At 40.3% G+C, this 12,183-nt stretch overlaps 1 protein-coding gene across 1 annotated transcript in view; it reads left to right on the forward strand.

Annotated features, from left to right (window-relative positions):
• Positions 1-12,183, forward strand: part of adam12b (ADAM metallopeptidase domain 12b) — a gene marked incomplete at its 5' end in the record, with an annotated part of 87,328 nt that overhangs the window by 45,281 nt on the left and 29,864 nt on the right. Inside the window, 2 exons of the mRNA XM_080507951.1 lie at positions 662-746; positions 4,430-4,578. Of these exons, the coding sequence (XP_080364077.1) occupies positions 662-746; positions 4,430-4,578 (234 nt within the window). The remainder of the gene's footprint in view (positions 1-661; positions 747-4,429; positions 4,579-12,183) is intronic.

Below are 12,183 nucleotides of genomic sequence, written 5' to 3' on the forward strand. Positions count from 1 at the left end.
CAAATTCACATCTATTTTAAGTTTGCCAGAGGATAATGTCGATTTTTACACAATATTGACATGTTTTTAGATCCTGTTCCTCATTATTCAGGCATTTCCATAAAATACCCCATACATTTTATGAGTTTTCTTCTTGGGTTTATAGACTTGTTTATTTACTTGTCTATATACCTCTTTATCGGAAAAATAATAATGGAGAACATGATTTTGAGAAACATTGTTGTGGTATTTTTACATGACTTCCTCTCCTATTTTATTCCTGTCATGCAGTGTTTGCACCAGAGGGTGTTTACAGTTGTTTAATCCAATATAAATACAATAATATGCACCATCACTGCTGCCTCCACGTGTATATTCAGCACAAAATTGAAAAGTTGAATAGTTTCAAGCATTTAAAAAATGCACCAAATCTGAATAGATTGAATCAAAATAAACGGAATAAATTTGGAGGCAATGTCTCCTCCAGTGTATCATATTGAAATATATTATATAATCAACAAATGCTGCCACTCAAATTACAATCAGTGATTATTCTTTTTTTTACTATCAAATCAACACAAATACCTCTCAGCTTTATAAAAAGTTAAAGATGATAACAACTAGTGGAATGATGTACTTCAACTGCTTTAACAGCTTTATCTCTCCCTAATGTTGTTTGCAGCGGGGTTTACTTCCAGGGCACCACCATTGGCATGGCGCCCATCATGAGCATGTGCACGGTGGAGCAGTCTGGAGGCATTGTCATGGTGAGTGTCCAACCTTCTCTCTGCTCCCACCACTCCCTACCCCCACCACCGCCCCCCCCTACACCCCTCCTCTTCCTCCGTGCAGCCTGATGGTATCAGGGTGGACATTGTTCAGATTCAGCTGGCCGACACAATCCAGACATGATTCACACAGAAAAAGGTGTCCGCCGTTTGCTGGAAGGGCACTTATGTCTGCTCGGAAGTGGTGTTTCAAAGCCTAATTATATTTTGAGCTGGCACTCCTCTAACGTTACCCACATGCACCAAACAATATGTAGAAATGTTCTCTTAAAAGGATTGGTCTGCATGCGCGCGCGCTCAATTGAAGTCCTGCAGTCATGCAGTCAGTCTTCGGCGTGTCAACTCCAATTCCTCAGTCAGACCCACACAGTGACACGAGGTACGGGTGTAAAAGGTCTCTCTGTATGAGTCAGCCAGCTCGTGGTGTATCATGTGTTATTGCTCATGACGATGACCGTATGATATTTCATATGGCTTTGAGCAATTCTCATTGTAATCATGGAAGTACTCCAACTTGTTGACATAATGACTAAAGAAATCATGCTATGAGGTGTATTTTCTTTTCACATTCTCAAAGTAAAAATACTCTTCTGATAGTCATCACTGTGTTTTGCTGTCATTTAGCTATGCATGTGTTTTGTATTTACCATTCGTGTATCTATTTGCGTCATATTAAAATAAACGTAGCTTCTCGGAGCTCAAAACACAATACAGTATTACTGCAGGTATAGTACACCACAACCTAACAATCTGCTCATATTTTACCCTGGAACAGTACAACAGCACAATACTAACAAATGAGTTGATTCAGCAAACCAATGTCTGTTTTACCGTAAATCTTTTATAGAGTATTTTCACATTCAAAATATGTCCTTACTGTTAAAATGTGTTGCATTTGTCTTGTGGTTATGTTTGTTTTTTGACAGGAGATATATTGACATTATATGAAATATATGAATGCCTTGCCTAATGACCTACTCTTAATTAATGAATATTCCTCAGTCCCAAACCTTTAAATCCAGAACCCTGAAAAACAACAGCATGAAATTAACTTAAACAAAAAAAAAAACATACATACATACATACAGCCACTTATTTCAGGATTTAGTAAAAAAAGAAGAAAAGAAAAAAAACCACTGGTCAAAAAGTAAGTACATGTATGTTTGTGGGTATACCTATGTTGGCAGTGTTCTCAGTAATAAATCTTCTACCATTGGAAATTCTGTTTTTTTCCCCCCCTTTTAAATGGTGCTATATTTGTAAGAAAAAAAACATTTGTGGGATGAGCAGCAGAACTGAATTTATGGGTTGTGTCGATAACAAATTACCCTAATGCATAAATTTATGACCACTATAATGTGCCTTATTTATTTATTTATTTTTGCTATTTTTTTTTTATGACGTCGGTATAAGCGGAGCAGAGAAGTGAAAACCCGACATAAAGAGAGGAAAATGAGCAGGCCGGCATCTGGGACGACAGAAGGTCATTCTGAAACTTCATTTTCAGCTGGTAGTTACTGGGATATTTCGGCGTGATTCTCAGGTTTATAAGCGGCGTGATTGGAGCTGCAGTGCGGCGTCGAGTCTGTTAACAGGGAGACGCAGGGTGACAGCTGTCGCTTGAACGAGTCTGACGCGCGCTGAACGTGCGTTGAGAAGACTCACCTCATGCTGTGTGCAGATCTGCTCTGTGGGAGTGGTATAAAAGGGTTGGAGGGGCACAGGGGTAAATCAAATGCCACAGCATTTGAACACAGCCACATTTACATTTTTATGAGGTGTGATAAATTGTTTATGCCATTTCTTACACTGCACACGTTTGAATCGAAATGCCTCTGCTTTTTTTTTTGCATGCATGCATGCATGCATCGCCTCAAGTACACTGAGTCACCACATACAGTAGATTATCTGGCTGTTAGGATCCCCTGCCTCTTATAGCACTTGACACCCGTGCCCGATCGCAAAGTGGTTATCAGCCCAATGCCATTTTGCTTCAACACAGATGTGGATGCGCCATTAATAGATATGTTTTCTGCTGGCCGAGCGCTGTGGTGAGGTTTCTCCAGATGTTTGTCTTCCCCATTACGTACACCGAGCAGATGGTCTGGACCGAGATTAAAGTGCCTCATAAGTAGTTAGAGGGCAGTCAGAGGAGATGAACTGTTACTCAAGACACCGTTCATTTGCCACGAATCTCAGGCGTTTTGTCATTTTATACATTTTCAACAGTATAATGTCATTCGTTTCATCTCTATCCTCCTTGAAGCACAGGATTCATCTTGGAAATAGCTGGAAGTCTTCAAGAAAGACAGTCGAAAAAGTGCCCCAGTTGTTGTCAACACAGCAAGTTTCTCTCCATCGCAAGAGTATCTCACAGCTCCTTTTATTGTAATGACTGCAGCTTCCAAGAGCCTCATTCATTTTCTGCAGACTCTCGCATTACAGTTTGTTGTTGGGAATTGTTAGGCTGTGAAATACACATGTTCATTCAGGGTAGACGTAAAGCAGGAGAAAGTTCGGAGCCGTGTCCCATCAGGCTCCGAACTTTCATCAGAGCAGGAAGTGGCTCAGCTTTGTCTCAATTCTGACTTATGAATTTGCCTTCAATTTGTGTTTCTCTTACATTGGGCTGCCTTTTCCCTCAGGGACTGCAAGAATCAAAAAGCTGAACAATGCATGTTAGGAACATGTTAAATACACACCCTTATATCAGATTGTTTGATATGAATGCGAGTTTTGCAGAATTTCTCCTCTTATGCTTCAACAAGATCATTCTCAGGGCTAAAAATCCCCAAAACAAAACATCCCAGCATTTCCAAATCTGCCATGTGGCATACATTTCTTGTTTGACGCATTATAAATTCCGATTTCCGTGTTTGGTTCCTTCGCTGACCGACATAAAAGAATCAAAGCTAACATACTGAGACTGAATTTGCTACACAAACTCACTGCACAAAGATCTGCTCCATCAAATTACAGTGCAAATAGATCAACTGCACTTGGGATGAAGCTGCACACTGCATAATCATATTGTAGTAATAACATTTGTCTCTTTCTTTTCACCATATCTCCACTCGTATTTAACATACTGTATATTTCACAGTGGCTTAATTTCTCAGTTCCACTCCAAAGGCTCCTTTGTCTCTTTTACTACCTCCCCTCCAAACTGTCTGTCTATAAAAGCGAAACACCCACCTCTTTCTCTTCCTCCTTCCTTCTCGTCTGCCTTGAGAAGGGCAGTTGTCTTACTTATCAATGCAGTACCAATTCCTACAGCGGTAGGTTTGTGGAGCTTCCTGCAGGAGCTGTCTGCACTGTCAGTGGGTATGATTGGGTCTGCGGGGGTAGTGCAATGGCAGATGAATTGAAGCCTCCATGAGGAGAATAGGTAATGGAAGAAAGTTGAAGGGGGGGTGGGCAGGTTGGACAGTTACTGCACTGTTTTGTGAGTCTGTAGCTGAAAAAAAATGTGTCTTTGAATTTTTTTGCATTTTCCTCATGCTTTCCTTCTCCCTCATTTTTGGTCGATGCGCCAAAAAGACCAAGATTTTTCTGTGTGTGTGTGCAGTTTTTGGACTCAAAGCTTTTTTCATGTAACTTCAAAGTGAATTAGAAAAGACAATTGCACATTACTGTTATGTTTGCTTTTCAATGCATTGTAGGATCACTCCGAGAACCCTCTGGGTGCAGCTGTGACTTTGGCGCATGAGCTCGGACACAATTTTGGCATGAACCACGACACCCCGGAGCGAGGCTGCGGCTGCAGGATGACCGCTGATCGGGGAGGCTGCATCATGACCCCGTCAACAGGGTGAGATTTATGCTTCTGTGTAAATATTTTGGAATATCAGTGTTTCGCCACAATTTCAATTCGCCACAGAACATCAATTAGGCTGAATGGTGTTTATTTTTAAACCTACAGGTGAAGTTTTATCTTCATTTCTATTCACAGTATCTGGCCCACTCTTACAAAACCTTGAAAAACATCGGCTCAGAATCCAAACGTTAGAAATTATTTAAAATAATATGACTAAATATGACTATTTTTAGATATATTTTTGGTTCAAGCTAACTGAAAACTGTTTAACAAACTTAGCTTGGCTAAATTCAGCAAATCAAGCCTCTGTAATTATGTCCAAAAAGCAGAGGAAAGGTGTTCCTGGCTCAATAAAACTTTTTTTTTTTTTCCCACTTTAATTTGCTTCCATCCTCTTGAAGCATTTTCTTTTCCCAACGATAATGGCCCCCCAAATTCCGGATAAAAATTCCGTATTAAAATGAACAAGACTCAACTTTACATAATTATATGACGAAACCACAACAAAAAACATTCGATTTACGAGTCACGGGCTTCAAATGTGTCTGGATATTCAGATTCACTCGGGAAAACGCCGCCAAATAGACCAGTGAAGAACAGCTGATGATGATGATTGTAGATCACAGCTTTGCAACCATTTTAAGATGGTTCAAAATAAAATTGCACTAACCAACAGCTAAGAGTCCAAATATGGATCTGTGTGAAATTGATGTTGAATTAAATTTCCTTTTTACCATAATCAGTCCAAAAAAAAAAAAATTTAAGTTGCAGTAGTCTGACACACGTGGTCATATACTGTATGCATGGTGCTACGGCACATGTGTTCATGTGTGAGAGAAGGCACACAGAAACACACGCTAACGCTACACAGAGCACATTGCACGCTCTGCACTCTTTGGCCTGAGACTAAAGAGGCCGGTCTCTGCATTCTGCTCATGTTGCCTGGGTCGCCAAGATAACAGAGCTGCTGCAAGTGATGGACTCTGTGAATGTTGGTAAACAGCGAGCAGATAAGGCAAACCCAGAGCGCAATACCAGATTTCAGCCCTGGTCTCGTGCCAGTCTGATTTGTCTGAGGGTGAATTCCCACAAGCCACAGATGAATGTGGTCAGGATGAATTCCACAACACTGTGAAGAATGTCTTAATGGTATAGCTATTGCATTATGTATCAATATTAGGGTTTCAACAACATAGCAAGAATAAATATTAAACTCAAATGAGATCATACATACAATGACTATTTGAAAGCACACGTGGAAAAGATCTCTTAATAGTTGATTGATTCAAAGAGAAGAAAATGCAGCAAAGGGCTGCAGAAATAAAGAGAATGAATGATTGTTCATCAGTGAGATAAAGAGATCTGAAAAACAAGGAGATTGTACACAATGCTGCTGCTTATTCAGCATTAACCATAATGTTTTAATGGGAAACTAAGCATCAGCGAGACGCTGGTGTAATATATTTCGTCAGAAGTCCTTGTTGATGTGTGGTTTTATTTGTTTTACTTGTGTCTGCTGTCATTAAACATTGACACTAAAAGCAGCTGAAAGCTGTTTTTGATCATTGTCATAAATCAGACATGGGAAAAAATAAAAACTACAGGCTTTTAGAGTGTGGGGTTCAAAAGCACAATACAATATGTTGACACTTCAAATAATGTAACAGTATGATTCAAAATTGTTTCAGAAAAACTTTATTGACCTCTCACTTTATAAATTGAGGGGGAAAAGGGGCATGGCTGTCAAAAACTGCTCATTTGTACGGCCGCCAGCAACAATGAGCTCATCCTTATGTTGTAAAACATTTATTAGAGCACAAACATGAAGAGGAAGAGAAGGGAGGAAAAATCATGCACATCACTGCTGGATTAACGCAGCACGTCTTCAGAGCGAGCAGTCAGCGTACTGACATGACGACTTGGCTTCAGCAAGCTTCCTAATGATGTCATGCAAACGGTTCAGAGAAATGACTGTCTCATCGAAATGAGTCACAGTGAGTCATGTTATTAAATCCTTTATAACGGCAAAAAATAATGAAACACATTTTTTTAGAAACCCCCCCCATTATAAAATTACACATATCAACACTACAGAAAAATAATCAGTGACCTTCTCGTCTGAACCCCCCTTTCTCCGTTTGCTAGTCAGACGATGCAGATCAATATATACACGCCGGTACGCTGACATTTTACTTGTCAGCGTTGCTTTGATGCACCAACGCCACTTATCAATATTTCCCTATTTAATTATTATTGTTGCACTTTGACCGTTGCTCAGTGCGGTCTGTGTATTTCATAAAGAGGATCATTGATGTTTGTTGTGGCTCAGTAATGAGAGTCAATGAGAAGAGTGCGTTGAAAACCAGAAGAAGTCTGTTGAAGGATTGACTGAGAGAGCAGTTTATCACAGGAATACACAGACCTTTATTTACTCCTGCAACCCATTGCAGTTATTATCATCGATCGTCTGTGTGGGAGTTCGTTGATTCATTTAGGGAAAAAAAAATCTTTAATGCGACACTAATTACTGCTTTTGTATAAAATGTACAGTCTGACATTTCTATTTATGTGCTACAGGCTAACATTGAACCCAAGCTTTATATGCAGATGTGATATGAATAAACAGGAAATAACAGTTTAGCTTTTCATTGTCTGTATGAATAGCGAAACACAAGTGAATGAAAATGCAGTCTTCTCAATTCCACAGTGTGCTTTTTCTTCGACTCAGTTTTATTTACATATATAGCACCCATTATGACATAGCCGTATATAAATGATATACAAGATAAACCCCTGCAATTCCGCATGAGCAAGCACAGATGATATTAGAAAAGAAAAACGATTTTTCACCGGGGAGAAAATCCTCCACAACGCTCAGAGGTGGGGCACTGTTTGGGTTTAAGGGATTCGCACGAGAGGAAATGGACAGGAAAGTGAGAAACAAACACGATGACATCAATCTAATTTACTCACTGAACTTGACGAGAACACTAAGTACAGATTGCAAGTTACCGGCTTCACGGTCAGAGTTACATGTAGGATTAGAGTGTTTGGGTCGAGTACGACATATTGTTTTTGAGGAAAATTATCTCTCGTCTAGGCTTTTATGTCTTTCAGACAAACTTAAAGTTTTATTAGTTACTTTATATGAAATCTGTGTAGCAGTGCTCCATAATAGGATTCCTTATCGGAAACTGGTATATTATGGAAATTGCATCCGTTTATCCTTCTTCTATACTACTTTATCCTTTTGAGACGATCCCAGCTAGCTATTGGCGACATTAAGGAAAGTATGGGGACTGAAACTGAACAATCTTTACATTTTCACGAGAGAAAAAAACGTGGCGTTATTGAATCAACATTTTGTTTCCTGAACAAAATGGAGCTCGCAAGATATTTTCCTGTGGACTTGGTGTAAGTAGATGGCACAAAGGGTCAAGCGGTCAGAGCACTGGACTGGAAAACATCAGGGTGAAGGTTTGAGTCTGCTGTGGTTATTAAATTCTCTGGGTTGTGACCTTAAGCAGCTCTGTTTACCACACCGCCTCCTTCGGAGTCAAGACATGTTGGCTTACATATATATTGTTCTCTTGCCTACATGAGATGGATGTGTGACGTAAATACACTTTTAAGGCTTTTTTTTTATGTTTTAAAGTCATATGAATGAGTTTGGCTGCCAGAGCTTAGTATTGAGGTGAAACATCCCTGTGGTTTTCTCATAGTGTCAGATTGTGAGCTTGTAGGCTGAAGATATTTCATGGGACAACAGATTTACTAAAGTTTCGTCAAAGATGAAAATTAGAAAGTTACTCAAGTTCAAGCTTGACTTAGCTGCTTATCTTCTCTTAAATTGAATTTCCTGAACTATCAGCCTGAATTTGCAGTTTCCTGATGACAAAAACCAATAATATTCCAAACCAATCTAGAACTCATTTCCTCCATCACAGATCCAGTTTCTCTCTCTCTCTTTTTCTTTCCTTTAACTATTAGCAACCTCCTTTGACCCTCAGGCGAGATGCCTTCAGCATGATAAACGCAGCGTCCGAAAGGCGTGTAGCTCGTTTGAATGTGTGTGTTTGGGATACTCTCAGCTTAGACTTGCTAATGGAGGAGAGGACAGGCTGCATCTAAATGACGTGATTATCAGTGACGCTGCCAGCTGCAATCAGGGCCAGGGCACAGAGAGAGAGATCCGCAGAGAGGTGCTTTATGCCTGGATAGACAGACGGAGGGAGAGGGGAGCCGTGGTTTCATTTGTCTTTTATCTCCCACAGTGGCAAAGCGGGACAAGATACACAACAAGGGATAGAGGTTAGAGTGAGAGGCAGACATCAGAAAGAGGACAATGAATGGATTATTTTTGAGAGCATGAGGGGGAAAAAACTGAGACAGGTCGCAAGAGCTTTAAAGTTTGTCTATGAGCGGTTTGTGTCTCCACAACAAGTGAACAGAGGAAAACAGCGGTTTACTTTGGCGTTTTTGAACAGGGAATGCCTTTTAGAAGTTGAGCTCAGACTTGCGTCATGTGAATGCTGGTGAGAATCCTCAGAAGTACTCTCCTGTGTCTGTATCTGTATCTGTAGAAGTAGACTGATGAAGCGCAGTGGGGAGCTGTGGCTGGACTCGGAGGCCAGGAGGTGAGCCCATTGTCAAGACAGTATCAGGGAGCTCCTAACTCTTGTTTTTCTCTTGTCAAAATGACAATGCAGGGGAGTTGAGAAGGTACCAAATGCCATTATCTCCCGACATTTTGCTGTGTGGAGGAGGAAGGAAACCAGTGCTTGTGCTTTTTTTTGCTTGTTTTCCCCCTTAATGTTTAATCACCACATGCCTCTGCCTCAGTTGCAGCCTAACATTTACAGAAAGGTCAAGCATGTCTCCTGCTTAGCTCGGACTAAACGCACGTCAGTTGATGGTCCAGCTTAGAGAGCGATAGACCGTCTGATGTCAGACAGAGGGCTCACAGACAGACGAGCACTTCAAAACCACAATGTAACCATTGAATCTGCTCTCGACACACCTGTCTTACTCGGCATCCAGTCACCCACTGACCTTTAGTCATGTGCTGATCTGGCAGGAGACATTTAAACTGTGCATGAGACTTATTTCACAAAAAGCAGTTTGGTGCACTGAACATCACATCTCTACATCTCACTGCAGCGTAATATCATTTTGTCAGCGGTAATGACAATGGCAACTTCCTGTATGGCCTTTCCACTTCAGTCAGTGCAGCTTGCAAACAGTACAAATGTCTGTTGTTATAGGTACTCATAATTGTCTGGAAAGCAGATGAGAGCCAGCTGCACATCGGTAGGAGGGCAGAAACAGAAAGCTGTTGTCAGGGTGAAATCACAGACCCAAAAATGTTTGATCTGATTCCTATTAAAATGCCAAGTTATGCTTGTATGCAATTTGGGAGTTCTTTTAATTATGACAGGGTGGCCTTTTTAAAATCCCTGGAAGGGCTATTTGTGATTTTGCTTTATGCTTTATCTTCTGGTTGTCATTGTAATGAAGTGATCTGTTATAGTTATGTGGTTGAAATCAAACGGGCACAGGGAAATTGATCATTTCTGCACATTAACATACAAGCATACCAAGAACAAAACATAAAAATGAAAGCACTCCTGTTTCATATTTGATCTTTTATTCTGGTTAGTCACACAGGCTACCTTGAGGTTGTGTTCAACTTCGTGGTACAAGGTTATGGTCTAAACCAAAGTGAAATAAGTCTACTCAATATGTTGTCACCAAAAGAGCTGAACAGACAGTTCTTTAGGAACCCTTTTCACTTCCACAACACTGCTGCATGCTCTGGTTTATGCATTTGTGTGGTGATTTAAAGCTTAGTAAATGTATGAGTCAAAACCTCTGCAGGAATTTCTTCCTTCCATAAATCAGTGGTGCATCCAGTACTGCATGTGGATGGTGTGGACATTTTTTTTTTTTTTTGGAAGGGAGTGGTGTCTGTACTTAATTTATTATTCAAACCACTTGTTTGGTGTGCAACAAGGCTTCCATACTTCCACATATGAACTGTGGAGCTATTGGACACAGGAAAATATTTTGATGACAATAATTATTCCATGAAAACTGTTAATGGAGGAAAGATAGGACCGCAAAGAACTCAACGAGTTTTCTTTATAAAATTTGGTGACAGATATGAACTTTTAAAGCTCTGTAGATTGTACTGGATTTACTGTTTTCATTGCTTTTTGTCCGTGTGAGAGATTTTGAATCTTTCATTTTTGTTCAATTCTGTCTGAATTCTGTCATTATTAAATGCTGGATTGATCACCATGCTTTTTACAGCATCACTCATAATTGAAGAAAAATACAGGGAAAAAAAACGCTTCTTTTTGAAGAAAAAAACTGCAAATCTGTGTCAGTGTTTCACACACTTACATCATTACCTCCAGTCAAGGGTTGCAGTTGATGAGTGGACACGTCAGTCATGTTGCACAGATCTCGGCTTACAGGTTTAAAACTGTTGTGCAGTATGTCGATGTATATGCTGTAGCTGGCTTTCAAACAAACTTGTTCTTGCCAACAGAAAGTGAGAAAAGTGTTAATTTCATGCTTTGTTTGATATTATATTTCCTTTGAAAGCTTTGTTTCAAGGTGCTCACCTCAGCAGAGTGCGATCCAGCCGTCCTTAAAATGAAAGGAGCTTTTATTAGTGGTGAAAGGAGCGGAGGTGATGGCATCTCGCTGTGAACTGAAGTTCTTCTCTTTTTTCCTATTGTCTTTTCCTGAACTTTTTTTTTTTTTACATTTTGATGGCCTCCTGCCTTTACTTAAGATCTTTCCAACCTACTCTTCAAACCGGTCCAATGCAACATTTTTCTTGTCTGTCATATTCAGACTGCTGCTCAGAGAACAGATGCTCCATCTTAGTGAAGCATGCATTGGCAGATAATTAAATAAATCCCACCTCTCGAAAGGCATGTCAATGTGGGACGAGGTAAACGCCCTCTCTTTTTCTCCCATCAAACACAACAGAACAGAAATGGCATGTGAATATATTGGGCGCAGCCAATAAAAACACAGACAACGGTGATGGATTCTCCCTTGCTGCAATGTGGCACCTTCACTAATAGAGTGTAGTTCGTGCGAAAGCGCCGCACATTTTTCTCCCAGATTTATGAGGCTGTGTGGCCGCTGATGAGATTAAGATTTTTAACAGTGTGTGTCATTCACAATGCAAATGACATATTTGTCTTTCAAACAGTGACAGCAGCCAGAATAGGGCCTGACTAATTAGATTCGGTACAACTGTTGTGTGCAGCCAAATTAGTTCCACCACAGTAAGCCACACCTGGAGAGGGTGCGGGGCATTAAACCAATATTATCCAGGGAAACCTACACTCGCTCCTTGGCTAATTTCCTGGACAGCGGAGCAGCCGTGCGGTCTCGGCTGCGATAATATGCACATTTGTCTCGGCTCTTTTGAAAACTCACTGGAGCCGTTTCTACTGTAAATGTATAGAACCGTTGCGGTTGACTTTAATCAAGTTCTTTTCTTTTCACTCAGGTATTGCATTCGAATATATTGAATGGGTCTTTTTTTTTTTCTTTTTTTTTCCGAACTCAATCTTC

This window comes from Blennius ocellaris (assembly GCF_963422515.1).
Source record: "Blennius ocellaris genome assembly, chromosome: 13".
Classification (NCBI taxonomy): domain Eukaryota; kingdom Metazoa; phylum Chordata; class Actinopteri; order Blenniiformes; family Blenniidae; genus Blennius; species Blennius ocellaris.